Consider the following 25,682-nt stretch of genomic DNA (forward strand, 5'->3'; position numbering starts at 1 on the left):
CTAATTACTGCAGGCACACTAGTGAGTGAAAAGCCTGACGCTGCCTGCCTTTTATAAGGGGGAGGGGTGGGGCTCAAGGAGGGAGTGTAGCCTAATTGGCTACAATGTGCCTGCTGACTGTGATGTAGAGGGTCAAAGTTGACCCTCATGTTGCACTATGGCAGCGAACCGAACTTCCGGAAAAGTTTGCGGTACTCCGGTATCGCAAACCCCGGAAGTTTGCCGGGAACCGTTCGCCGGCGAACCGTTCGGGCCATCTCTATTCGCAATAAGTTTCATTGTCATTTGCAATTGCTCTGCAGTTCTGGACAGATCAGGAGGCTGTCATCATTTCACCAATTGCTTGTTGCAGCTGAGCTGCAGCCAGATAGCCCTGGATTTCCTGCATGCATGTTGTTGCATAATACTGCATGTATTTCTTATGGGAGTCCTTTGCATTCACAGCCAGCTAGCAAGCTTTGTGGAAGTTTGCTTGCTTGCATCCATGGGCTGATGCCAGCATAAAAGTCTGCCTCCCATTTCTGACCCCGCCCCACATAGCGTTCAGCTCTCTGAGTTGTCGTTGGGTCTATGCTGTGAAAGTTGTTATTGTAAATGTATAATGCCTTGCTCTGTATTGTCATGTCTGCTGGATCTTTGCTGACCTGCGGGGGTCAGTGAAGTCCTTCTGTTCCTGAAAGTTAGATTCTGCCAGCACCACGTTGTTGACTGGTAGTATTCCTTCTAGCCTTGTTAATAATCATTACTTGTGCTTTATCTAGTGAGTTATTTGAGAGCTACGTTTCATATATTGCGCATCAGCACGGTATATATGTACTCTAGTCAGTCAGTCTTGTACTTTGTAGTTATATATCTTGTAATTTATTCGTAATATTCTAGTAATATTATTGAAGTGACATCTATTGTAATATTGTATTGTGTACCAACCTTTGCCAGCTTCTTGACTACGGGAATCCTCCCAATACGACTGACATCTGAATTAACGTGTATGATCCAAGCCTGTTACCGACTACGCCTGTTGTGTATTGTATCACATAGCATCTAGCCTGATAGGCGGCCCAGAGCTGCAGTTGCTCTGGACAATCTTGCTCCCTTGTTCATTACTCCTGTGTCCATCTGTGGAGCCTCTTCCATTATCCAGCTACTTAGCCTTGTTGCGCTGGGTGGTCAGAAAGTATGACCCCCCCCAGCATTACATCTTGCTAATGTAATGCTATGGAGGATTTTGTGAAAAAAAAATCCGATCCCACAAGAGGAATCACACACATAGCATTACATTAGCAAAAGCTTTTTAACCACTTGAGGACCTAGGGCTTTCTACCCCTTAAGGACCGGCCACTTTTTTTCCATTCAGACCACTGCAGCTTTCACGGTTTATTGCTCGCTCATACAACCTACCACCTAAATGAATTTTGGCTCCTTTTCTTGTCACTAATACAGCTTTCTTTTGGGGCTATTTGATTGCTCCTGCGATTTTTACTTTTTTTTATATTCATCAAAAAAGACATGAATTTTGGCAAAAAAATGATTTTTTTAACTTTCTGTGCTGACATTTTTCAAATAAAGTAAAATTTCTGTATACATGCAGCGCGAAAAATGTGGACAAACATGTTTTTGATTAAAAAAAAACCCATTCAGTGTATATTTATTGGTTTGGGTAAAAGTTATAGCGTTTACAAACTATGGTGCAAAAAGTGAATTTCTCCCATTTTCAAGCATCTCTGACTTTTCTGACCCCCTGTCATGTTTCATGAGGGGCTAGAATTCCAGGATAGTATAAATACCCCCCAAATGACCCCATTTTGGAAAGAAGACATCCCAAAGTATTCACTGAGAGGCATAGTGAGTTCATAGAAGATATTATTTTTTGTCACAAGTAAGCGGAAAATGACACTTTGTGAGAAAAAAAAAAAAAAAAAAAGTTTCCATTTCTTCTAACTTGCGACAAAAAAAAATGAAATCTGCCACGGACTCACCATGCCCCTCTCTGAATACCTTGAAGGGTCTACTTTCCAAAAATGGGATCATTTGTGTGGTGTGTTTACTGTCCTGACATTTTGGGGGGTGCTAAATTGTAAGCACCCCTGTAAAGCCTAAAGGTGCTCATTGGACTTTGGACCCCTTAGCGCAGTTAGGCTGCAAAAAAGTGCCACACATGTGGTATTGCCGTACTCAGGAGAAGTAGTATAATGTGTTTTGGGGTGTATTTTTACACATACCCATGCTGGGTGGGAGAAATATCTCTGTAAATGACAATTTGTTAATTTTTTTTACACACAATTGTCCATTTACAGAGATATTTCTCCCACTCAGCATGGGTATGTGTAAAAATACACCACAAAACACATTATACTACTTCTCCTGAGTACGGCGATACCACATGTGTGGCACTTTTTTGCACCCTAACTGCGCTAAAGGGCCCAAAGTCCAATGAGTACCTTTAGGATTTCACAGGTCATTTTGAGAAATTTCATTTCAAGACTACTCCTCACGGTTTAGGGCCCCTAAAATGCCAGGGCAGTATAGGAACCCCACAAATGACCCCATTTTAGAAAGAAGACACCCCAAGGTATTCCGTTAGTAGTATGGCGAGTTCATAGAAGATTTTATTTTTTGTCACAAGTTAGCGGAAAATGACACTTTGTGAAAAAACACAATTAAAATCAATTTCCGCTAACTTTTGACAAAAAATAAAATCTTCTATGAACTCACCATACTCCTAACGGAATACCTTGGGGTGTCTTCTTTCTAAAATGGGGTCATTTGTGGGGTTCCTATACTGCCCTGGCATTTTAGGGGCCCTAAACCGTGAGGAGTAGTCTTGAAACGAAATTTTTCAAAATGACCTGTGAAATCCTAAAGGTACTCATTGGACTTTGGGCCCTTTAGCGCAGTTAGGGTGCAAAAAAGTGCCACACATGTGGTATCGCCATACTCGGGAGAAGTAGTACAATGTGTTTTGAGGTGTATTTTTACACATACCCATGCTGGGTGGGAGAAATACCTCTGTAAATGGACAATTGTGTGTAAAAAAATCAAAAGATTGTCATTTACAGAGGTATTTCTCCCACCCAGCATGGGTATGTGTAAAAATACACCCCAAAACACATTGTACTACTTCTCCCGAGTACGGCGATACCACATGTGTGGCACTTTTTTGCACCCTAACTGCACTAAGGGGCATAAAGTCCAATGAGTACCTTTAGGATTTCACAGGTCATTTTTGTTTCAAGACTACTCCTCACGGTTTAGGGCTCCTAAAATGCCAGGGCAGTATAGGAACCCCACTAATGACCCCATTTTAGAAAGAAGACACCCCAAGGTATTCCGTTAGGAGTATGGTGAGTTCATAGAAGTTTTTATTTTTTTGTCACAAGTTAGCGGAAATTGATTTTAATAGTTTTTTTTCACAAAGTGTCATTTTCCGCTTACTTGTGACAAAAAATAAAATCTTCTATGAACTCACCATACTCCGTACGGAATACCTTTGGGTGTCTTCTTTCTAGAATGGGGTCATTTGTGGGGTTCCTATACTGCCCTGGCATTTTAGGGGCCCTAAACCGTGAGGAGTAGTCTTGAAACCAAATGTCGCAAAATGACCTGTGAAATCCTAAAGGTACTCATTGGACTTTGGGCCCCTTAGCGTACTTAGGGTGTAAAAAAGTGCCACACATGTGGTACCGCTGTACTCAGGAGAAGTAGTATAATGCGTTTTGGGGTGTATTTTTACACATACCCATGCTAAGTGGGAGAAATATCTCTGTAAATGACAATTGTTTGATTTTTTTACACACAATTGTCCATTTACATAGAAATTTCTCCCACCCAGCATGGGTATGTGTAAAAATACACCCCAAAACACATTATACTACTTTTCCTGAGTACGGCGGTACCACATGTGTGACACTTTTTTGCAGCCTAGGTGCGCTAAGGGGCCCAACGTCCTATTCACAGGTCATTTTGAAGCATTTGTTTTCTAGACTACTCCTCGCGGTTTAGGGCCCCTAAAATGCCAGGGCAGTATAGGAACCCCACAAGTGACCCCATTTTAGAAAGAAGACACCCCAAGGTATTCCGTTAGGTGTATGGCGAGTTCATAAAAGATTTTATTTTTTGTCACAAGTTAGTGAAAAATGACACTTTGTGAAAAAAAAACAATAAAAATTAATTTCCGCTAACTTTTGACAAAAAATAAAATCTTCTATGAACTCGTCATACACCCTAACAGAATACCTTGGGGTGTCTTTTTTTTCTAAAATGGGGTCACTTGTGGGGTTCCTATACCGCCCTGGCATTTTACAGGCCCAAAACCGTGAGTAGTCTGGAAACCAAATGTCTCAAAATGACTGTTCAGGGGTATAAGCATCTGCAAATTTTGATGACAGGTGGTCTATGAGGGGGCGAATTTTGTGGAACCGGTCATAAGCAGGGTGGCCTTTTAGATGACAGGTTGTATTGGGCCTGATCTGATGGATAGGAGTGCTAGGGGGGTGACAGGAGGTGATTGATGGGTGTCTCAGGGGGTGGTTAGAGGGGAAAATAGATGCAATCAATGCACTGGGGAGGTGATCGGAAGGGGGTCTGAGGGGGATCTGAGGGTTTGGCCGAGTGATCAGGAGCCCACACGGGGCAAATTGGGGCCTGATCTGATGGGTAGGTGTGCTAGGGGGTGACAGATGGGTGTCTCAAGGTGTGATTAGAGGGGGGGATAGATGCAAGCAATGCACTGGCGAGGTGATCAGGGCTGGGGTCTGAGGGCATTCTGAGGGTGTGGGCGGGTGATTGAGTGCCCTAGGGGCAGATAGGGGTCTAATCTGATAGGTAGCAGTGACAGGGGGTGATTGATGGGTAATTAGTGGGTGTTTAGGGTAGAGAATAGATGGAAACACTGCGCTTGGGTGGTGATCTGATGTCGGATCTGCGGGCGATCTATTGGTGTGGGTGGGTGATCAGTTTGCCCGCAAGGGGCAGGTTAGGGGCTGATTGATGGGTGGCAGTGACAGCGGGTGATTGATGGGTGGCAGTGACAGGGGGTGATTGATGGGTGGCAGTGACAGGGGGTGATTGATGGGTGATTGATAGGTGATTGACAGGTAATCAGTGGGTTATTACAGGGGAGAACAGATGTAAATATTGCACTGGCGAATTGATAAGGGGGGGTCTGAGGGCAATCTGAGCGTGTAGGCGGGCGATTGGGTACCCGCAAGGGGCAGATTAGGGTCTGATCTGATGGGTAACAGTGACAGGTGGTGATAGGGTGTGATTGATGGGTGATTGATGGGTAATTAGTGGGTGTTTAGAGGAGAGAATAGATGGAAACACTGCGCTTGGGTGGTGATCTGATGTCGGATCTGCGGGCGATCTATTGGTGTGGGTGGGTGATCAGATTGCCCGCAAGGGGCAGGTTAGGGGCTGATTGTTGGGTGGCAGTGACAGGGGGTGATTGATGGGTGATAGGTGATTGGCAGGTGATTGACAGGTGATCAGTAGGTTATTACAGGGAAGGACAGATGTAATTAATGCACTGGCGAATTGATAAGGGGGGGTCAGAGGGCAATCTGAGCGTGTGTGCGGGTGATTGGGTGCCCGCAAGGGGCAGATTAGGGTCTGATCTGATAGGTAAAAGTGACAGGTGGTGATAGGGGGTGATTGATGGGTGATTGATGGGTAATTAGTGGGTGTTTAGAGAAGATAACAGATGTAAACGATACATTTGGGAGGTAATCTGACGGCGGGTTTGCGGGCGATCTAATGGTGTGGGTGGGTGATCAGATTGCCCGCAAGGGGCAGGTTAGGGGCTGATTGATGGGTGGCAGTGACAGGGGGTGACAGGGGGTGATTGATGGGTGATAGGTGATTGGCAGGTGATTGACAGGTGATCAGTGGGTTATTACAGGGAAGAACAGATGTAATTAATGCACTGGCGAATTGATAAGGGGGGGGTCTGAGGGCAATCTGAGCGTGTAGGCGGGTAATTGGGTGCCCGCAAGGGGCAGATTAGGGTCTGATCTGATAGGTAACAGTGACAGGTGGTGATAGGGGGTGATTGATGGGTAATTAGTGGGTGTTTAGAGGAGAGAATAGATGTAAACAATGGATTTGGGAGGTGATCTGATGTCGGATCTGTGGGCGATCTATTGGTGTGGGGGGGGGTGATCAGATTGCCCGCAAGGGGCAGGTTAGGGGCTGATTGATGGGTGGCAGTGACAGGGGGTGATTGACGGGTGATTGACGGGTGATTGACAGGTGATTGACAGGTGATTGACAGGTGATCAGGGGGATAGATGCATACAGTAAACAGGGGGGGGGTGGTCTGGGGGGGGGGGTCGGGGGAGAATCTGAGGGGTGGGGGGTGATCAGGAGGGGGCAGGGAGCAGGGGGGGGGGATAAAAAAAAAATAGCGTTGACAGATAGTGACAGGGAGTGATTGATGGGTGATTAGGGGGGTGATTGGGTGCAAACAGGGGTCTGGGGGGTGGGCAGGGGGGGGGGTCTGATTGGTGGTGTGGGCGATCTGGGGCAGGGGGGGGAGAATCAGTGTGCTTGGGTGCAGACTAGGGTGGCAGCAGCCTGCCCTGGTGGTCCCTCGGACACTGGACCACCAGGGCAGGAGGCAGCCTGTATAATACACTTTGTAAACATTACAAAGTGTATTATACACTTTGTATGCGGCGATCGCGGAGTTAACATCCGCCGGCGCTTCCGTATAGCCGGCGGGATGTTTTTGCGGGCGAGCGAGCGGTGACAGGCGCCGGCGGAGGATCGCGTCACGGATGACGCGATCGCTCCGCCCATGCCCTTAAATGGACCGCCGCCTCTGTGGGTGAGCCGGTCCTGAAGGGGCTCCACTTCCCCGCCGCCCCTGTGTAGTGGGGCGGTCGGGAAGTGGTTAAATCACAAGCTTTTTCAAAAGGCTTACAAAACTGCTGTTAGTGGGTTCCAGGCCTTAGAGAGTAAATAGGTTGGTCTTATCACTCTTGCATATGGGGGGATCTCCCTGACACAAATGGTTACTTCTAAGGTTTTTAAAGTGGAATCTGTGTCTTATAAAAGGTGTAATCTCTTGTGACCCACATTGACAATTAACGGGGCATAGTTCTGTTTTGTTATAATGTCACCATTTCATGCGGTTTTCCTGTACTTGCAATTGGCGTATACCTGTATATGTTCATTAATTAATGTGGAAGTGTCATGGAGATCTGAAAGTCACATGCCATGGAGGCCCAAATCTATATGTTATTAGCAATGACCAATGCAGACTGACATATGTTTGGATCAGCACCAGATTTTGACTGCGAAAACCACTTTAAAGTAATACTATCGATTTAGGGAAAACATTACCACAAGTACTAGGAGAAATGTCCTTCCTCACACAGCTCTGCTTCTCTGCTGTAAAATCCTCCATCAGTTTTAGATACAAAAGTGTTGGGCTCTTAGAGGGCTAGACCATGTCCCTGCACAGGGGGCTTACTATCAACTCCTCAGTGTATAGTTTTATAATCACTTTGCTGAAAGACTCTTATTCATGATGGTGGTAAGGGGTTAAAGATTCCAGAAATGTGTGTTTATTATCTTTGCTTCTCTTACTGATAAAGTTCCTAATAATGCCTTTGTAAACAACATCTCTCCCTCTCAGCATGGCACCACATAGCAGCCTACAAAGAAGTTGCAGCCTGGAGTGAGAAGTCACAAAGAAGCCAGTCAGACAGGAATGGTGTATAGACGTCTCCCTGCTAGATATATTACAGCAATATTACAACACATCTGGCTACATGTTACCTTTTCAGATCAGTCTCCTCCTCCTCATGTCTCCTGCATGCTGTGACACAGTGAAGTATATTTGTGAGCTGTGTGAGGAATGAAGGATGCTTTTTAACCACTTCCCGACCGCCTAACGCACAGCGGCGGCCGGGAAGTGGAGCCCTGAAGGACCGGCTCACCCACAGAGGCGGCGGTCCTTCAAGGGCATGGGCGGAGCGATCGCGTCATCCGTGACGCGATCCTCCGCCGGCGCCTGTCACCGCTCGCCCGCCGCAACATCCCGCCGGCTATACGGAAGCGCCGGCGGGATGTTAAAACCGCGATCGCCGCATACAAAGTGTATAATACACTTTGTAATGTTTACAAAGTGTATTATACAGGCTGCCTCCTGCCCTGGTGGTCCCAGGGACCACAAGGGCAGGCTGCAGCCACCCTAGTTTGCACCAAGCACACTGATTTCTCCCCCCCTGCCCCAGATCGCCCACAGCACCCATCAGACCCCCCCCCCCTGCCCACCCCCCAGACCCCTGTTTGCACCCAATCACCCCCCTAATCACCCATCAATCACTCCCTGTCACTATCTGTCAACGCTATTTTTTTTTATCCCCCCCCCCCTGCTCCCTGCCCCCTCCTGATCACCCCCCACCCCTCAGATTCTCCCCAGACCCCCCCCCCCAGACCACCCCCCCTGTTTACTGTATGCATCTATCCCCCTGATCACCTGTCAATCACCTGTCAATCACCCGTCAATCACCCGTCAATCACCCGTCAATCACCCCCTGTCACTGCCACCCATCAATCAGCCCCTAACCTGCCCCTTCCGGGCAATCTGATCACCCCCCCCCCCCCACACCAATAGATCGCCCACAGATCCGACATCAGATCACCTCCCAAATCCATTGTTTACATCTATTCTCTCCTCTAAACACCCACTAATTACCCATCAATCACCCATCAATCACCCCCTATCACCACCTGTCACTTTTACCTATCAGATCAGACCCTAATCTGCCCCTTGCGGGCACCCAATCACCCGCACACACGCTCAGATTGCCCTCTGACCCCCCCTTATCAATTCACCAGTGCATTAATTACATCTGTTCTTCCCTGTAATAACCCACTGATCACCTGTCAATCACCTGCCAATCACCTATCACCCATCAATCACCCCCTGTCACCCCCTGTCACTGCCACCCATCAATCAGCCCCTAACCTGCCCCTTGCGGGCAATCTGATCACCCACCCACACCATTAGATCGCCCGCAAACCCGCCGTCAGATTACCTCCCAAATGTATTGTTTACATCTGTTATCTTCTCTAAACACCCACTAATTACCCATCAATCACCCATCAATCACCCCCTATCACCACCTGTCACTGTTACCTATCAGATCAGACCCTAATCTGCCCCTTGCGGGCACCCAATCACCCGCCCACTCGCTCAGATTGCCCTCAGACCCCCCCCCCCCCTTATCAATTCGCCAGTGCATTAATTACATCTGTCCTTCCCTGTAATAACCCACTGATCACCTGTCAATCACCTGCCAATCACCTATCACCCATCAATCACCCCCTGTCACTGCCACCCAACAATCAGCCCCTAACCTGCCCCTTGCGGGCAATCTGATCACCCACCCACACCAATAGATCGCCCGCAGATCCGACATCAGATCACCACCCAAGCGCAGCGTTTACATCTATTCTCTCCTCTAAACACCCACTAATTACCCATCAATCACCCCCTATCACCACCTGTCACTGTTACCCATCAGATCAGACCCTAATCTGCCCCTTGCGGGCACCCAATCACCCGCCTACACGCTCAGATTGCCCTCAGACCCCCCCTTATCAATTCGCCAGTGCAATATTTACATCTGTGCTTCCCTGTAATAACCCACTGATCACCTGTCAATCACCTGCCAATCACCTATCACCCATCAATCACCCCCTGTCACTGCCACCCATCAATCACCCCCTGTCACTGCCACCCATCAATCACCCGCTGTCACTGCCACCCATCAATCAGCCCCTAACCTGCCCCTTGCGGGCAAACTGATCACCCACCCACACCAATAGATCGCCCGCAGATCCGACATCAGATCACCACCCAAGCGCAGTGTTTCCATCTATTCTCTACCCTAAACACCCCACTAATTACCCATCAATCACCCCCTGTCACTGCTACCTATCAGATTAGACCCCTATCTGTCCTAGGGCACTCAATCACCCGCCCACACCCTCAGAATGCCCTCAGACCCCAGCCCTGATCACCTCGCCAGTGCATTGCTTGCATCTATTCCCCCCTCTAATCACACTTTGAGACAACCATCAATCACCTCCTGTCACCCCCTAGCACACCTACCCATCAGATCAGGCCCCAATTTGCCCCGTGTGGGCTCCTGATCACTCGGCCAAACCCTCAGATCCCCCTCAGACCCCCTTCCGATCACCTCCCCAGTGCATTGATTGCATCTATTTTCCCTCTAACCACCCCCTGAGACACCCATCAATCACCTCCTGTCACCCCCCTAGCACTCCTATCCATCAGATCAGGCCCAATACAACCTGTCATCTAAAAGGCCACCCTGCTTATGACCGGTTCCACAAAATTCGCCCCCTCATAGACCACCCTGTCATCAAAATTTGCAGATGCTTATACCCTGAACAGTCATTTTGAGACATTTGGTTTCCAGACTACTCACGGTTTTGGGCCTGTAAAATGCCAGGGCGGTATAGGAACCCCACAAGTGACCCCATTTTAGAAAAAAAGACACCCCAAGGTATTTTGTTAGGTGTATGACGAGTTCATAGAAGATTTTATTTTTTGTCAAAAGTTAGCGGAAATTAATTTTTATTGTTTTTTTTTTCACAAAGTGTCATTTTTCACTAACTTGTGACAAAAAATAAAATCTTCTATGAACTCGCCATACACCTAACGGAATACCTTGGGGTGTCTTCTTTCTAAAATGGGGTCACTTGTGGGGTTCCTATACTGCCCTGGCCAGTGGCGTAGCTACAAACCTCTGGGCCCCGATGCGGAATCTGGATGTGGGGCCCCCCCAGCAAAAACCCGGCAACAGCTAACCCCCACCCCCCCCCCCCCCCCCCCCCCGCAACACCCGGCGATCCCTATAGGTGTGCATGGCATGGCTATATCAATTCAGCTTTGCAGCAGCATGGGTGCCATGTTCAATTTGCAAACATATGCAGCACCTAGAGTAAATAGGGCAATTAGTAGCAAGATGCCAGTCTGAAGGTATTACAGTATTACAGCAGAATCCCTTCATAGTAAACAGAGGCGTTGCTAGGATCCTAAAAGATCCAGGGCACCAATGGGCACTGGGCGGGAAGGACCTGTGGTGCAAAAATGGGTGTGGCCATGCAGGGGGTGGGTGTGGCCATGGGTGGGACCAAGTTACATGAACTTAACAGCGGTGTAACCTAATAATAATGGGCCTGCCCAGCAAAATGTTGGATGGAGCCCCCTAGCCTTCAATTAGATAGATTACTATCAGTATAGGCATAGAATAAAGATGCATACACACATTCCATTTTGATTGGTCAATCACTGACCAATTTTACCACTGCATGTAGGATGAGGGCCAAGAGACTTTGAATACTATGAACAAAGCTGAGCTCTCATAATACCTAGAAGTAGTAAAATCGGCTAATCAAAATTGTGTGTGTGTACCAGGCTTTACAGCCAATACTGTACAAACAATACAGCTGGTTTACAATCAGTACAGGCACAGAGCAACACCTTATACTGTACATACTGGAGGTAACAGATCAGCACACACTGCAGCTAGTTTACAATCAGTACAGGCACAGAGCAACACCGTATACTGTACATACTGGAGGTAACAGATCAGCACACACTGCAGCTAGTTTACAATCAGTACAGGCACAGAGTAAAGCTTATACTGTACATACTGGAGGTAACAGATCAGCACACACTGCAGCTAGTTTACAATCAGTACAGGCACAGAGCAACACCTTATACTGTACATACTGGAGGTAACAGATCAGCACACACTGCAGCTAGTTTACAATCAGTACAGGCACAGAGCAACACCGTATACTGTACATACTGGAGGTAACAGATCAGCACACACTGCAGCTAGTTTACAATCAGTACAGGCACAGAGTAACAGCTTATACTGTACATACTGGAGGTAACAGATCAGCACACACTGCAGCTAGTTTACAATCAGTACAGGCACAGAGCAACACCTTATACTGTACATACTGGAGGTAACAGATCAGCACACACTGCAGATAGTGTGCAATCAGTAAAGGCACAGAGTAACAGCTTATACTGTACATAATTGAGGTAGCAAAGTTCAGCACACACTGCAGCTAGTTTACTATCAGTACAGGTACACAGTAACAGCTTATACTGTACATACTGTGGGTAGCAGAGATCAGCACACACTGCAGCTAGTTTATTATCCTTACAGGCACAGAGTAACCTTATACTGTACATACTGGGGTAGCAGAGACCCGCACACACTGCAGCTAGTTTACTATAACTACAGGCACAGAGCAACAGATTATAGTAAACATACAGGAGGTAGCAGAGATCAGCACACACTGCCGCTATAGACAACCGATAAAAAAAAAAACATGGTGGAGGGCAGGCCGACCACAAAATGCAATCAGATTCGCAGAAGATTTCCCCACAAAATGCAGTGAGATTGGCAACAGATTTCCCCACAAATGGAATCAGATTGGCAGCATATTTCCCCACAAATGCAATGAGATTGGCAGCAGATTTCCCCACAAATGCTATGAGATTGGCAACAGATTTCCCCACAAATGGAATCTTATTGGCAGCAGATTTCCCCACAAATGCAATCTTATTGGCAGCAGACTTCCCCACAAATGCAATCTTATTGGCAGCAGATTTTCCCACAAATGCAATGAGATTGGCAGCACATTTCCCCACAAATGCAATGAGATTGGCAGCAGATTTTCCCACAAATGCAATCTTATTGGGTGGGTGTAAAAATTGCGCCCCCCAGAGCAGGGTATGGATGCCCGCAGTATAGGTTAGCCAGGTCTAGTTGCACTCAGTATAGGTCCCCCCAGTATAGGTAGCCAAGAATAGGTACCCCTGTATAGATAGCCAGCTATAGGTCCCTCCAGTATAGGTAGCCAGGCATAGGTGAGCCAGTATAGTTGCCCCCCGATATAGTTTAGCCAGGTAGGTGCCTCCAGCATAGGTAGCCAGTATAGTTGCCCCCAGTATAGGTTAGATAGGCAGGCGCCCCCGGTATAAGTTAGATAAGTAGATGGCCCCAGTACAGGTTAGCTAGGTGGGTGCCTCTAATATAGGTAGCCAGAATAGTTGCCCTCAGCATAGGTTAGATAGGTAGGTGCCCCCAGTATAGGTTACATTAGGTAGGTGACCCCAGTATAGGTTAGATTAGAATCAGAATCAGATTTATTTCGCCAAGTACAACGGGGGGTTGTACCCGGAATTATTTTTGGCTCATACAGGGTCGGAGATGGTACAAACACATACATGCAATCCAACACATACAATCAGGTACAGTATACACAGTAAACGTCTACCTATATATACATAACGCACATAACCATAGTGAAAGGACGCGTGGGTAAGTCTGGAGTGCTATGTGAGGGGAGCAGCCTGCCAACTATCGACGGCGCTCGCTCGCTCCACAGCAGTTCCATATGCCCCGCAGTGTGTCCTGAAAAAGAGTGGATAGAGAAAGAGAGAGATAGAGAGAAGGGATAGCTAAAGAGAGACTGAGGAAGAAGGAGCCAAGGCAAGAGGAGGGAGACAGAGGCAGAGGCCTTTTAGGGCTGCAGATTGAGAAACACCCCTAGTACCAACGATCAGTCCAACAGTCCATCCCTGTGGTCAGGTTCCCCGATGTAGGGAGGTGGGCAGCTGGTCTTCAGAGCTGGGTGGTGGAGCAGGCTGGCACGGTCCTCAACAGTGGGTGAACAGCGGGTGGCCGAGCAGGCTGGGGGCTGCGGTTGGTGGAGACCCTCTCTTCGAGCTCAGCTGAGGATCTCTGCCATGTGGGAGGCCCAGCTGGAAGCGGCGGTGGTCAGGCCTTTTGTGCACAGGAAATGTCCCCCATGCCCTGGGCTGGCGTCCTGGACTCCTAGGCAGCGGCCCACGTGGTGGAGGGGGGATCCTGCAGCCTTGTCAATCCCGGGCTGTGGAGGATGGGTGCTCCTGCAGTGCTGGTGGTGTCCTGGGTAGCGGGGGTACAGTAGTCCACACGACCCGCACCATGTGGACACTGAGCTCTGGGTCAGCAGCTCTCCAGAGAGCCTGCTTAGGTGTGGGGTCTCTGGGGCCTCCTGTAGTTGCGGTGGCTGGAGGGGCTAGCTCGGGGCAGCAGTCGGGCCGCAATCCGGGATCAGACGCTGGTCCAGGTCACGGCAGCAGCGGTGGGGAGCTGCTAGTGTGGTCCTGCCTGACACTGAATGCCGGAGCGGCTGCAGAGGGCAGCATCCTGTGAGGCTGGAGCAGCGGCTCGGTCCTTCCGAGAGTCGAAATGGATGGCATCAGGGCCAGTGTGGTGGAGTACAGATCAGGGCACGTGGGTCCTGATCAGCTGGCCGCTCGATCAGCTGGCATGCCGCCGCCGTCATGCGCTGATGATCGAGCGCTCCGGAGAAGCTCTTCTGTGTCCCTACATCCTCCCTGGTAGGCTAGGGGGGACCTGGGTGGTATCGCAGATGGTCGATGGTCCGGGGGCAGCGGCAGCAGAGCACAGTGCTGCCTCTGCCTCTCCATGCCTGCACGTGGGCCCTCGAACAGCTGATCCTATCGCCGACCATCGTATCCCGCGATCCATGGCTAGTGCAGAGCCGGACCGGCAGTGCGCATGTCCCCCGCCTCCTACCTCAGCAAGAGGTGAAACAAGAGGTGAGTGGAGGAGAGATTTTTGTTTAGGAAGGTGCCCCCCAGTATTGGTTAGATTAGGTAGGTGCCCCCCAGTATAGGTTAGATTAGGTAGGTGCCCCCCAGTATAGGTTAGATTAGGTAGGTGTGAGCGTGCAGGGAAGCGCTCTGAGCGTGCAGGGAAGCGCTGTACTAAACTACTCACCTCCCTGGTTCCAATCGCCGCCAGTCTCCTCCTGCTCTGCATAGATGCTGATACACACGCTGCTTCCTGTTTAGCAGGAAGCAGCGTGTGTATCAGCGGCTATGCAGAGAGGGGAAGATCAGCGGCGAGTGGGCGGCGATTGGAACCAGGGAGGTGAGTAGTTTAGTACAGCGCTTCCCTGCGCGCTCACTCTGCACTCCGAGAGGGGGGGGCATCGAGGGCGGTTCGGGGAGAGGAAGGGAGGGAGAGGTCGGGCTGCCCTCCCCGCGGCTGCGGCTCCCCCTCCATTAAAGCGCCCCCTCCCAATAGTGCTCAGAAACGGGCATGGCCCCCAACTCCCCCGCCTCTTCAGGAGCCAGGCCCGATCGCAACAGCGACCTCTGCGACTGTGGGCCCTACGCCCATGTGTGCGCCAACACTATACACACATACTATATACACTGTGCACCAACACTATGCACACACTATATACACAGTGCACCAACACTATACATACATACTATATACACTGTGCACCAACACTATGCACACACTATATACACAGTGCACCAACACTATACACACATACTATATACACTGTGCACCAACACTATACACACACTATATACACAGTGCACCAACACTATACACACATACTATATACACAGTGCACCAACACTATACACACATACTATATACACTGTGCACCAACACTATACACACACTATTTACACTGCACACACACTTACTATATACAACACACACATATGATATATGAGGAGCATATACACACACACTATATACACTGCACACACACTTACTATATACAACACACACATATGATATATGAGGAGCATATACACACACACTATATACACTGCACACACACTTACTATATACAACACACACACACACACACACACACACACACACACACACACACACACACACACACACACTTACTTGTATCACATATACCAGCCAAGCAGAAGGGGCATGATGATGGTGGAAGGGAAGGAATATCATATGATATATGAGGAGCATATACACACACACTATATACACTGCACACACACTTACTATATACAACACACACATATGAGGAGCATATACACACACACTATATACACTGCACACACACTTACTATATACAACACACACATATGAGGAGCATATACACACACACTATATACACTGCACACACACTTAGTATATACAACACACACACACACTTACTTACTTGCATCACATATACCAGCCAAGCAGAAGGGGCATGATGATGGTGGAAGGGAAGGAATATCATATGATATATGAGGAGCATATACACACACACTATATACACTGCACACACACTTACTATATACAACACACACATATGAGGAGCATATACACACACACTATATACACTGCACACACACTTAGTATATACAACACACACACACACTTACTTACTTGCATCACATATACCAGCCAAGCAGAAGGGGCATGATGATGGTGGAAGGGAAGGAATATCATATGATATATGAGGAGCATATACACACACACTATATACACTGCACACACACTTACTATATACAACACACACACACACACACACACACACACACACACACACACACACACACACACACACACACACACACACACACACACACTTACTTGTATCACATATACCAGCCAAGCAGAAGGGGCATGATGATGGTGGAAGGGAAGGAATATCATATGATATATGACTGAGGAGCATATACACACACACTATATACACTGCACACACACTTACTATATACAACACACACATATGAGGAGCATATACACACACACTATATACACTGCACACACACTTACTATATACAACACACACATATGAGGAGCATATACACACACACTATATACACTGCACACACACTTACTATATACAACACACACACACACTTACTTACTTGCATCACATATACCAGCCAAGCAGAAGGGGCATGATGATGGTGGAAGGGAAGGAATATCATATGATATATGACTGAGGAGCATATACACACACACTATATACACTGCACACACACTTACTATATACAACACACACATATGAGGAGCATATACACACACACTATATACACTGCACACACACTTACTATATACAACACACACATATGAGGAGCATATACACACACACTATATACACTGCACACACACTTAGTATATACAACACACACACACACACTTACTTACTTGCATCACATATACCAGCCAAGCAGAAAAGGCATGATGGTGGAAGGGAAGGAATATCATATGATATATGAGGAGCAAACAGTCACCCCTGCCGCCCCTCCCCCAAACACACACACACTTCTTTCCTATGAGTCACTTCTTTCCTATAAGTACCGTTCTTTAACTTGCCACAAAGCTGCCTTTAGTCTTATCTCTTAGTACCTCTGTTTACACTGTCGTTCATCCCAGCAGGCAGCAACAATTGTGCTCGTGTACTCTACTGTCTGCTCTGCCTCTGTTCGGCAGGCAGTTCTTCTCCTCTCCCATCCCATCCCATCAGCCTCAGCAGTATGCCAACACCGCTCCATGCTGCGGCCACCCAATCACAGGGGAGGATGACCTGCCAGCAGCCAATTAGCGAGCAGCGCTGCGCTGGCTGATGCTCCGTGTAGTTGACTGTGCCCAGGCAGCCGGACAAAGTATGTGTATGGGGACTCTGGGGTCGGGGAGGTGAACGGCCGAGATTCGCGCAGGGGGCGGGTGGACGGACCTGGCTGGGAGGGAAGAGAGTCCCATGCTGCATGAACTTATTCCTCACTGATGCGCAAGATAGGTGTCTGGAGGAGGGGGGGGGGCCGGCCGGCCGGGCCCCCCCCCTCAAGGCTGCAGGAGCCGGGCCCAGTCGCACGTGCGACCCCTGCGACCTCGGGCCCTACGCCCCTGGCCCTGGCATTTTAGGGGCCCTAAACCGTGAGGAGTAGTCTAGAAAACAAATGCTTCAAAATGATCTGTGAATAGGACGTTGGGCCCCTTAGCGCACCTAGGCTACAAAAAAGTGTCACACATGTGGTACCGCCGTACTCAGGAAAAGTAGTATAATGTGTTTTGGGGTGTATTTTTACACATACCCATGCTGGGTGGGAGAAATTTCTATGTAAATGGACAATTGTGTGTAAAAAAATCAAACAATTGTCATTTACAGAGATATTTCTCCCACTTAGCATGGGTATGTGTAAAAATACACCCCAAAACGCATTATACTATTTCTCCTGAGTACGGCGGTACCACATGTGTGGCACTTTTTTACACCCTAAGTACGCTAAGGGGCCCAAAGTCCAATGAGTACCTTTAGGATTTCACAGGTCATTTTGCGACATTTGGTTTCAAGACTACTCCTCACGGTTTAGGGCCCCTAAAATGCCAGGGCAGTATAGGAACCCCACAAATGACCCCATTCTAGAAAGAAGACACCCAAAGGTATTCCGTACGGAGTATGGTGAGTTCATAGAAGATTTTATTTTTTGTCACAAGTTAGCGGAAAATGACACTTTGTGAAAAAAAACTATTAAAATCAATTTCCGCTAACTTGTGACAAAAAAATAAAAACTTCTATGAACTCACCATACTCCTAACGGAATACCTTGGGGTGTCTTCTTTCTAAAATGGGGTCATTAGTGGGGTTCCTATACTGCCCTGGCATTTTAGGGGCCCTAAACCGCGAGGAGTAGTCTTGAAACAAAAATGACCTGTGAAATCCTAAAGGTACTCATTGGACTTTGGGCCCCTTAGTGCAGTTAGGGTGCAAAAAAGTGCCACACATGTGGTATTGCCGTACTCGGGAGAAGTAGTATAATGTGTTTTGGGGTGTATTTTTACACATACCCATGCTGGGTGGGAGAAATACCTCTGTAAATGACAATCTTTTGATTTTTTTACACACAATTGTCTATTTACAGAGGTATTTCTCCCACCCAGCATGGGTATGTGTAAAAATACACCCCAAAACACATTTTACTACTTCTCCCAAGTATGGCGATACCACATGTGTGGCACTTTTTTGCACCCTAACTGCGCTAAAGGGCCCAAAGTCCAATGAGTACCTTTAGGATTTCACAGGTCATTTTGAGAAATTTCGTTTCAAGACTACTCCTCACGGTTTAGGGCCCCTAAAATGCCAGGGCAGTAAAGGAACCCCACAAATGACCCCATTTTAGAAAGAAGACACCCCAAGGTATTCCGTTAGTAGTATGGCGAGTTCATAGAAGATTTTATTTTTTGTCACAAGTTAGCGGAAATTGATTTTAATTGTGTTTTTTCACAAAGTGTCATTTTCCGCTAACTTTTGACAAAAAATAAAATCTTCTATGAACTCACCATACTCCTAACGGAATACCTTGGAGTGTCTTCTTTCTAAAATGGGGTCATTTGTGGGGTTCCTATACTGCCCTGGCATTTTAGGGGCCCTAAACCGTGAGGAGTAGTCTTGAAACGAAATTTCTCAAAATGACCTGTGAAATCCTAAAGGTACTCATTGGACTTTGGGCCCTTTAGCGCAGTTAGGGTGCAAAAAAGTGCCACACATGTGGTATCGCCGTACTCAGGAGAAGTAGTATAATGTGTTTTGTGGTGTATTTTTACACATACCCATGCTGAGTGGGAGAAAGATCTCTGTAAATGGACAATTGTGTGTTATAAAAATTAACAAATTGTCATTTACAGAGATATTTCTCCCACCCAGCATGGGTATGTGTAAAAATACACCCCAAAACACATTATACTACTTCTCCTGAGTACGGCAATACCACATGTGTGGCACTTTTTTGCAGCCTAACTGCGCTAAGGGGTCCAAAGTCCAATGAGCACCTTTAGGCTTTACAGGGGTGCTTACAATTTAGCACCCCCCAAAATGTCAGGACAGTAAACACACCCCACAAATGACCCCATTTTGGAAAGTAGACCCTTCAAGGTATTCAGAGAGGGGCATGGTGAGTCCGTGGCAGATTTCATTTTTTTTTGTCGCAAGTTAGAAGAAATGGAACCTTTTTTTTTTTTTTTTTTTCTCACAAAGTGTCATTTTCCGCTTACTTGTGACAAAAAATAATATCTTTTATGAACTCACTATGCCTCTCAGTGAATACTTTGGGATGTCTTCTTTCCAAAATGGGGTCATTTGGGGGGGTATTTATACTATCCTGGAACTTTTTGCACCATAGTTTGTAAACACTATAACTTTTACCCAAACCAATAAATATACACTGAATGGGTTTTTTTTTATCAAAAACATGTTTGTCCACATTTTTCGCGCTGCATGTATACAGAAATTTTACTTTATTTGAAAAATGTCAGCACAGAAAGTTAAAAAAATAATTTTTTTGCCAAAATTCATGTCTTTTTTGATGAATATAATAAAAAGTAAAAATCGCAGGAGCAATCACATAGCACCAAAAGAAAGCTTTATTAGTGACAAGAAAAGGAGCCAAAATTCATTTAGGTGGTAGGTTGTATGAGCGAGCAATAAACCGTGAAAGCTGCAGTGGTCTGAATGGGAAAAAAGTGGCCGGTCCTTAAGGGGTAGAAAGCCCTAGGTCCTCAAGTGGTTAAGCAGGGAGAGAGGGAGAGAAAACTGGGTGAATAAATAAAGTGCCCCTAGCACTAGTGGTAATGTGTACCCTAATAAAGAGTATTAAAAAAGTTGTTTTAATTGATAGTTCCTTTAATTTTTTGTCTTGGCTGTGCAGTGTTGCTTAATTGGCAGTTTTGGCAATTATCCTCAATCATTCACCTAACCATAACCAATTTAATTTATGTGATCTGGATCCAAGCTTCGACATTGAAATTCTTAAAATGCCCTGGTCATGTGACAAAGTGTAGTCTTTTAGCCCTCCACCAAAGGCATTTCTACTTATTGGGGGTATTATTCCACTTAAAGGACAACTAAAGCGAGAGGGATATAAAGACTGCCATATTTATTTCCTTTTAAGCAATAGCAGTTCCCTGGCAGTCCTGCTGATCCTCTGCCTCTAATACTTTTAGCCATACACCCTAAACAAGCATGAAGCGGATCAGGTGTTTCTGACATTATTGTCAGATCTGACAAGATTAGCTACATGCTTGTTTCAGGTGTGTGATTCAGACACTACTGCAGCCAAACAGGTTAGCAGGATGCCAGGCAACTGGTATTCTTTAAAAGGAAATAATTATGACAGCCTTCATATTTTTCTAATCACAGCTGTCTGTTAAAGTATATTGTGCAGGAACATATATATGGCAGTTTGTTAGGGAGGGTAAAAACTGATCCTATAAGCTTGTGAAATCCACTACTCGAAATACTACAGGACAGACACTAATAGTGAAATATAGAGATTTTGAATACAGATACATACCGCTCCTTTTAAACCAACTTCTCCTGGTTCACCCTAGGGGAAAGTGGAAAAAGTTAAAATAATCTCAAAACATAATTCGTTTACCTTAAATAATATGTTGTGAGTGGTTAAAGATTTAGCTATTTTAGCAAAATAAGTTCTGTTAGCAAAGAAAGCAATTTGTCTTTCAGAAAACCAGTCCCTACTGATTCATCAATAATATTTTACAGCTCAGCGGTTTCTGAACATGCCCCGTATTTTACCTTTTCCAGATTTTCCTTTAGGACTACAACAGCACAAAATATATATAGCTTTCAGTGAAACTGATTCTGTTGTCTGCTTCCTTTAGCTTGTCGGTAGCAGGGTTCAATGTCAGTATGACCAACTCGCTAAGTATAGGCAGCACTGTGTCCCATGACAACCAGAAGAGGCTGAACCTGGGCCTGGCCGAGGCATAGGCTGGAGAGGCTCCAGCCTCAGGGCACAGTGTAGGAGGGGGCGCCCAATTCATTCAGGTGTCATTCTTAATTGTGTTTGAAGCAGAAAGAAATAAGAAAAGGGGATACATAGCAGTGACTGCAAGCCAGATAACTAGATATTAAGGTGTTGGGGAGGTTGTGGGCCCTGTGGCACCTCTTAGTCTAATAGCAATCAGTGTGTGATGGCTGGGGTGGCAGGGATGGAGGGGCGCACTTTGGTGTCTCAGCCTTGGGTGCTGGAGGACCTTGGCCCGCCTCTGGGCTGAACAATAGAGACACATATGCAATCATGTAAGGTACATGCCACAGGACCTCTAGTGTTTGGCCTCTTATGTTTGTCACAGGACAAAAACAATGGAAAAAAGACACAGGGAGGAGCAGCCTAGGTGGCAATGGAGAGAAGACATGTGCCAGCAGACAGGCGAGTGTAAGCTCTGCTGCCAAGCTCTGCACTGCCTAGTGGGAGCACACAGATGGGGAGATCCAGCAGACAGTGCACAGCTCCAGAGATTTTCAATAGATTTGATGCTTTCCTAACCCGCTGTCTGTTGGCGTACCACAAGACATTGTAAGAATCTCTCCTCTTCTGAATTTACACTAATGACCTGGGATGATTAATAAGCTCTTTTGGTTTTTAATATCACCTATGCTGATACTGAAATCTATTTCTCAGCTCCTTAACTCTCTACACTATTATCTTGAGTCTCTGGCTGTCCATCTGCTGTCTCTACACTTATGTCATCGTGTTTTCTCAAACTTAATATAACCAACATAAAGTTTTTGACATTTCCACCTTCTCCCACTGGGGCCCCACTTATAGTTACCATCAATATAGAAAACACCACAATAACCTCAACTCCTAAAGCTCGCTGTCTGGAACTCTGTACTTAGAATTGAAGAATTTGTCAATTAAATTTCGAAATTTTGCAAGTAATTCTTAATTAGACTACATGATATTAGAACTACTATAAGGTCTAATGCGTGCGCGCGTATCGATTACCGCTCGTCAGGATCGAGCGGGCGGGGGTCGAGCAGCGTGATCGGACCAGCTGAATATTATCAGCTGGCCGGATCAGCTGCTCGATACACGGTACAGAAATGTACTGTGTATCCCCAACATAATGGGCGGACAATGGCAGGGAATCAAGCAGCTGATAAGGAGCACCGGCGGGGACGAGCGGTAATCGATCCACGCGCACGTGCGGACGAGCAGGGACGTGTCGGGAGTTGATCCAGCGGGTAATCGGCCGCCGGATCGACCCGTGTATTCCCAGCATAAGTACAAACTTTCAAAGGAAAACCCTTTGAAAAACCCTTTCAGAACAATGAAATAGTCAATACATTTACTTTCATTTAGTCTGGGGAGCATAGTACGCTGCACTGGGCTGCAGTTTTTGTGTTTTATCTTTTAATGCAGGAAATATAGCATACAGTATTTATAGAATAGAGCGCCTTATTAATATGCAAGTATGCAAGATTACTTCTCTCACACTAGCTGTTGCAACTGTGGAGGAATTGGTATTTTCACAAAAATGAAATTATATTTTGAATAAATATAGTGTTTGCTTTCTGTGATCAGATGACCTAGCAGCTTAACCACTTGAGGGCCGCCTACAGCCGATGGGCAGCGGCAAAGGCTGGGCCTAAATGACCGCAATACGCCCATTGGCGTCGAGTCCTCATGTGGCTGCTGGCCGGGGATCGTGCGCATAACAGCAATAGGCTCCGCCCACCCGTGTTGTCAACCCGCCGGCCAATCGGAAGAGCCGGCGGGTTGGTAACCCGACGATCGCCGCATAGGAAGCGTATGATACGCTTTGTAATGTATACAAAGTGTATTATACAGGCTGCCTCCTGCCCTGGTGGTCCCAGTGTCCGAGGGACCACCAGGGCAGGCTGCAGCCACCCTAGTCTGCACCCAAACACACTGATCTGCCCCCCCTGCCCCCTGATCGCCCACAGCACCCCTCAGACCCCCCCCCTGCCCACCCCCCAGACCACTGTTTGCACCCAATCACCCCCCTAATCACCCATCAATCACGCCCTGTCACTATCTGTCAACGCTATTTTTTTTTATTCCCTAAACTGCCCCCTGGGGACTCCTGATCACCCCCCACCCCTCAGATTCTCCTCAGCCCCCCCCCCCCGTGTACTGTATGCATCTATCCCCCTTGATCACCTGTCAATCACCCATCAATCACCCCCTGTCACTGCCACCCATCAATCAGCCCTTAACCTGCCCCTTGCGGGCAATCTGATCACCCACCCACACCATCAGATCGCCTGCAGACCCGACGTCAGATCACCTCCCAAGTGCATTGTTTACATCTGTTCTCTCCTCTAAACACCCACTAATTACCCATCAATCATCCCATATCACCACCTGTCACTGTTACCCATCAGATTAGACCCTAATCTGCCCCTTGTGGGCACCTAATCACCCGCCCACACGCTCAGATTGCCCTCAGACCCCCCTTATCAATTCGCCAGTGCATTATTTACATCTGTTCTTCCCTGTAATAACCCACTGATCACCTGTCAATCACCCATCAATCACCCCCTGTCACTGCCACCCATCAATCACCCCCTGTCACTGCCACCCATCAATCAGCCCCTAACCTGCCCCTTGCGGGCAATCTGATCACCCACCCACACCATCAGATCGCCAGCAGACTCGCCGTCAAATCACCTACCAAGTGCATTGTTTACATCTGTTCTCTCCTCTAAACATCCACTAATTACCCATCAATCACCCCCTGTCACTACCTGTCACTGCTACCCATCAGATTAGACCCCTATCTGCCCCTAGGGCACACAATCACCCGCCCACACCCTCAGAACGCCCTCAGACCCCATCCCTGATCACCTCGCCAGTGCATTGCTTGCATCTATTCCCCCCTCTAATCACACTTTGAGACACCCATCAATCACCTTCTGTCACCACCTGTCACCCCCTAGCACACCTACCCATCAGATCAGCCCCTAATTTGCCCCATGTGGGCTCCTGATCACTTGGCCAAACCCTCAGATCCCCCTCAGACCCCCTTCCGATCACCTCCCCAGTGCATTGATTGCATCTATTTTCCCCTCTAACCACCCCCTGAGACACCCATCAATCACCTCCTGTCACCCCCCTAGCACTCCTATCCATCAGATCAGGCCCAATACAACCTATCATCTAAAAGGCCACCCTGCTTATGACCGGTTCCACAAAATTCGCCCCCTCATAGACCACCTGTCATCAAAATTTGCAGATGCTTATACCCCTGAACAGTCATTTTGAGACATTTGGTTTCCAGACTGCTCACGGTTTTGGGCCCGTAAAATGCCAGGGCGGTATAGGAACCCCACAAGTGACCCCATTTTAGAAAAAAGACACCCCAAGGTATTCTGTTAGGTGTATGATGAGTTCATAGAAGATTTTATTTTTTGTCAAAAGTTAGCAGAAATTGATTTTTATTGTTTTTTTTTACAAAGTGTCATTTTTCACTAACTTGTGACAAAAAATAAAATCTTCTATGAACTCACCATACACCTAACGGAATACCTTGGGGTGTCTTATTTCTAAAATGGGGTCACTTGTGGGGTTCCTATACTGCCCTGGCATTTTAGGGGCCCTAAACCGTGAGGAGTAGTCTAGAAAACAAATGCCTCAAAATGACCTGTGAATAGGACGTTGGGCCCCTTAGCGCACCTAGGCTGCAAAAAAGTGTCACACATGTGGTATTGCCGTACTCAAAAGAAGTAGTATAATGTGTTTTGGGGTGTATTTTTACACATACCCATGCTGGGTGGGAGAAATCTCTCTGTAAATGGACAGTTGTGTGTGAAAAAAATTTAAAAAATTGTAATTTAAAGAGATTTCTCCCACCCAGCATGGGTATGTGTAAAAATACACCACAAAACACATTATACTACTTCTCCTGAGTACAGCGGTACCACATGTGTGGCACTTTTTTGCACCCTAAGTGCGCTAAGGGGCCCAAAGTCCAATGAGTACCTTTAGGATTTCACAGGTCATTTTGCGA

At 47.0% G+C, this 25,682-nt stretch overlaps 1 protein-coding gene across 1 annotated transcript in view; it reads right to left on the bottom strand.

Moving 5' to 3' along the window:
- The window catches only part of COL21A1 (collagen type XXI alpha 1 chain), a 197,684-nt gene that overhangs the window by 34,912 nt on the left and 137,090 nt on the right, over positions 1-25,682 (bottom strand). Inside the window, exon 24 of the mRNA XM_068279365.1 lies at positions 21,197-21,229. Coding sequence (XP_068135466.1) covers positions 21,197-21,229 — 33 coding nt within the window. The remainder of the gene's footprint in view (positions 1-21,196; positions 21,230-25,682) is intronic.

This window comes from Hyperolius riggenbachi, chromosome 4 (genome assembly GCF_040937935.1).
Source record: "Hyperolius riggenbachi isolate aHypRig1 chromosome 4, aHypRig1.pri, whole genome shotgun sequence".
Taxonomy (NCBI): domain Eukaryota; kingdom Metazoa; phylum Chordata; class Amphibia; order Anura; family Hyperoliidae; genus Hyperolius; species Hyperolius riggenbachi.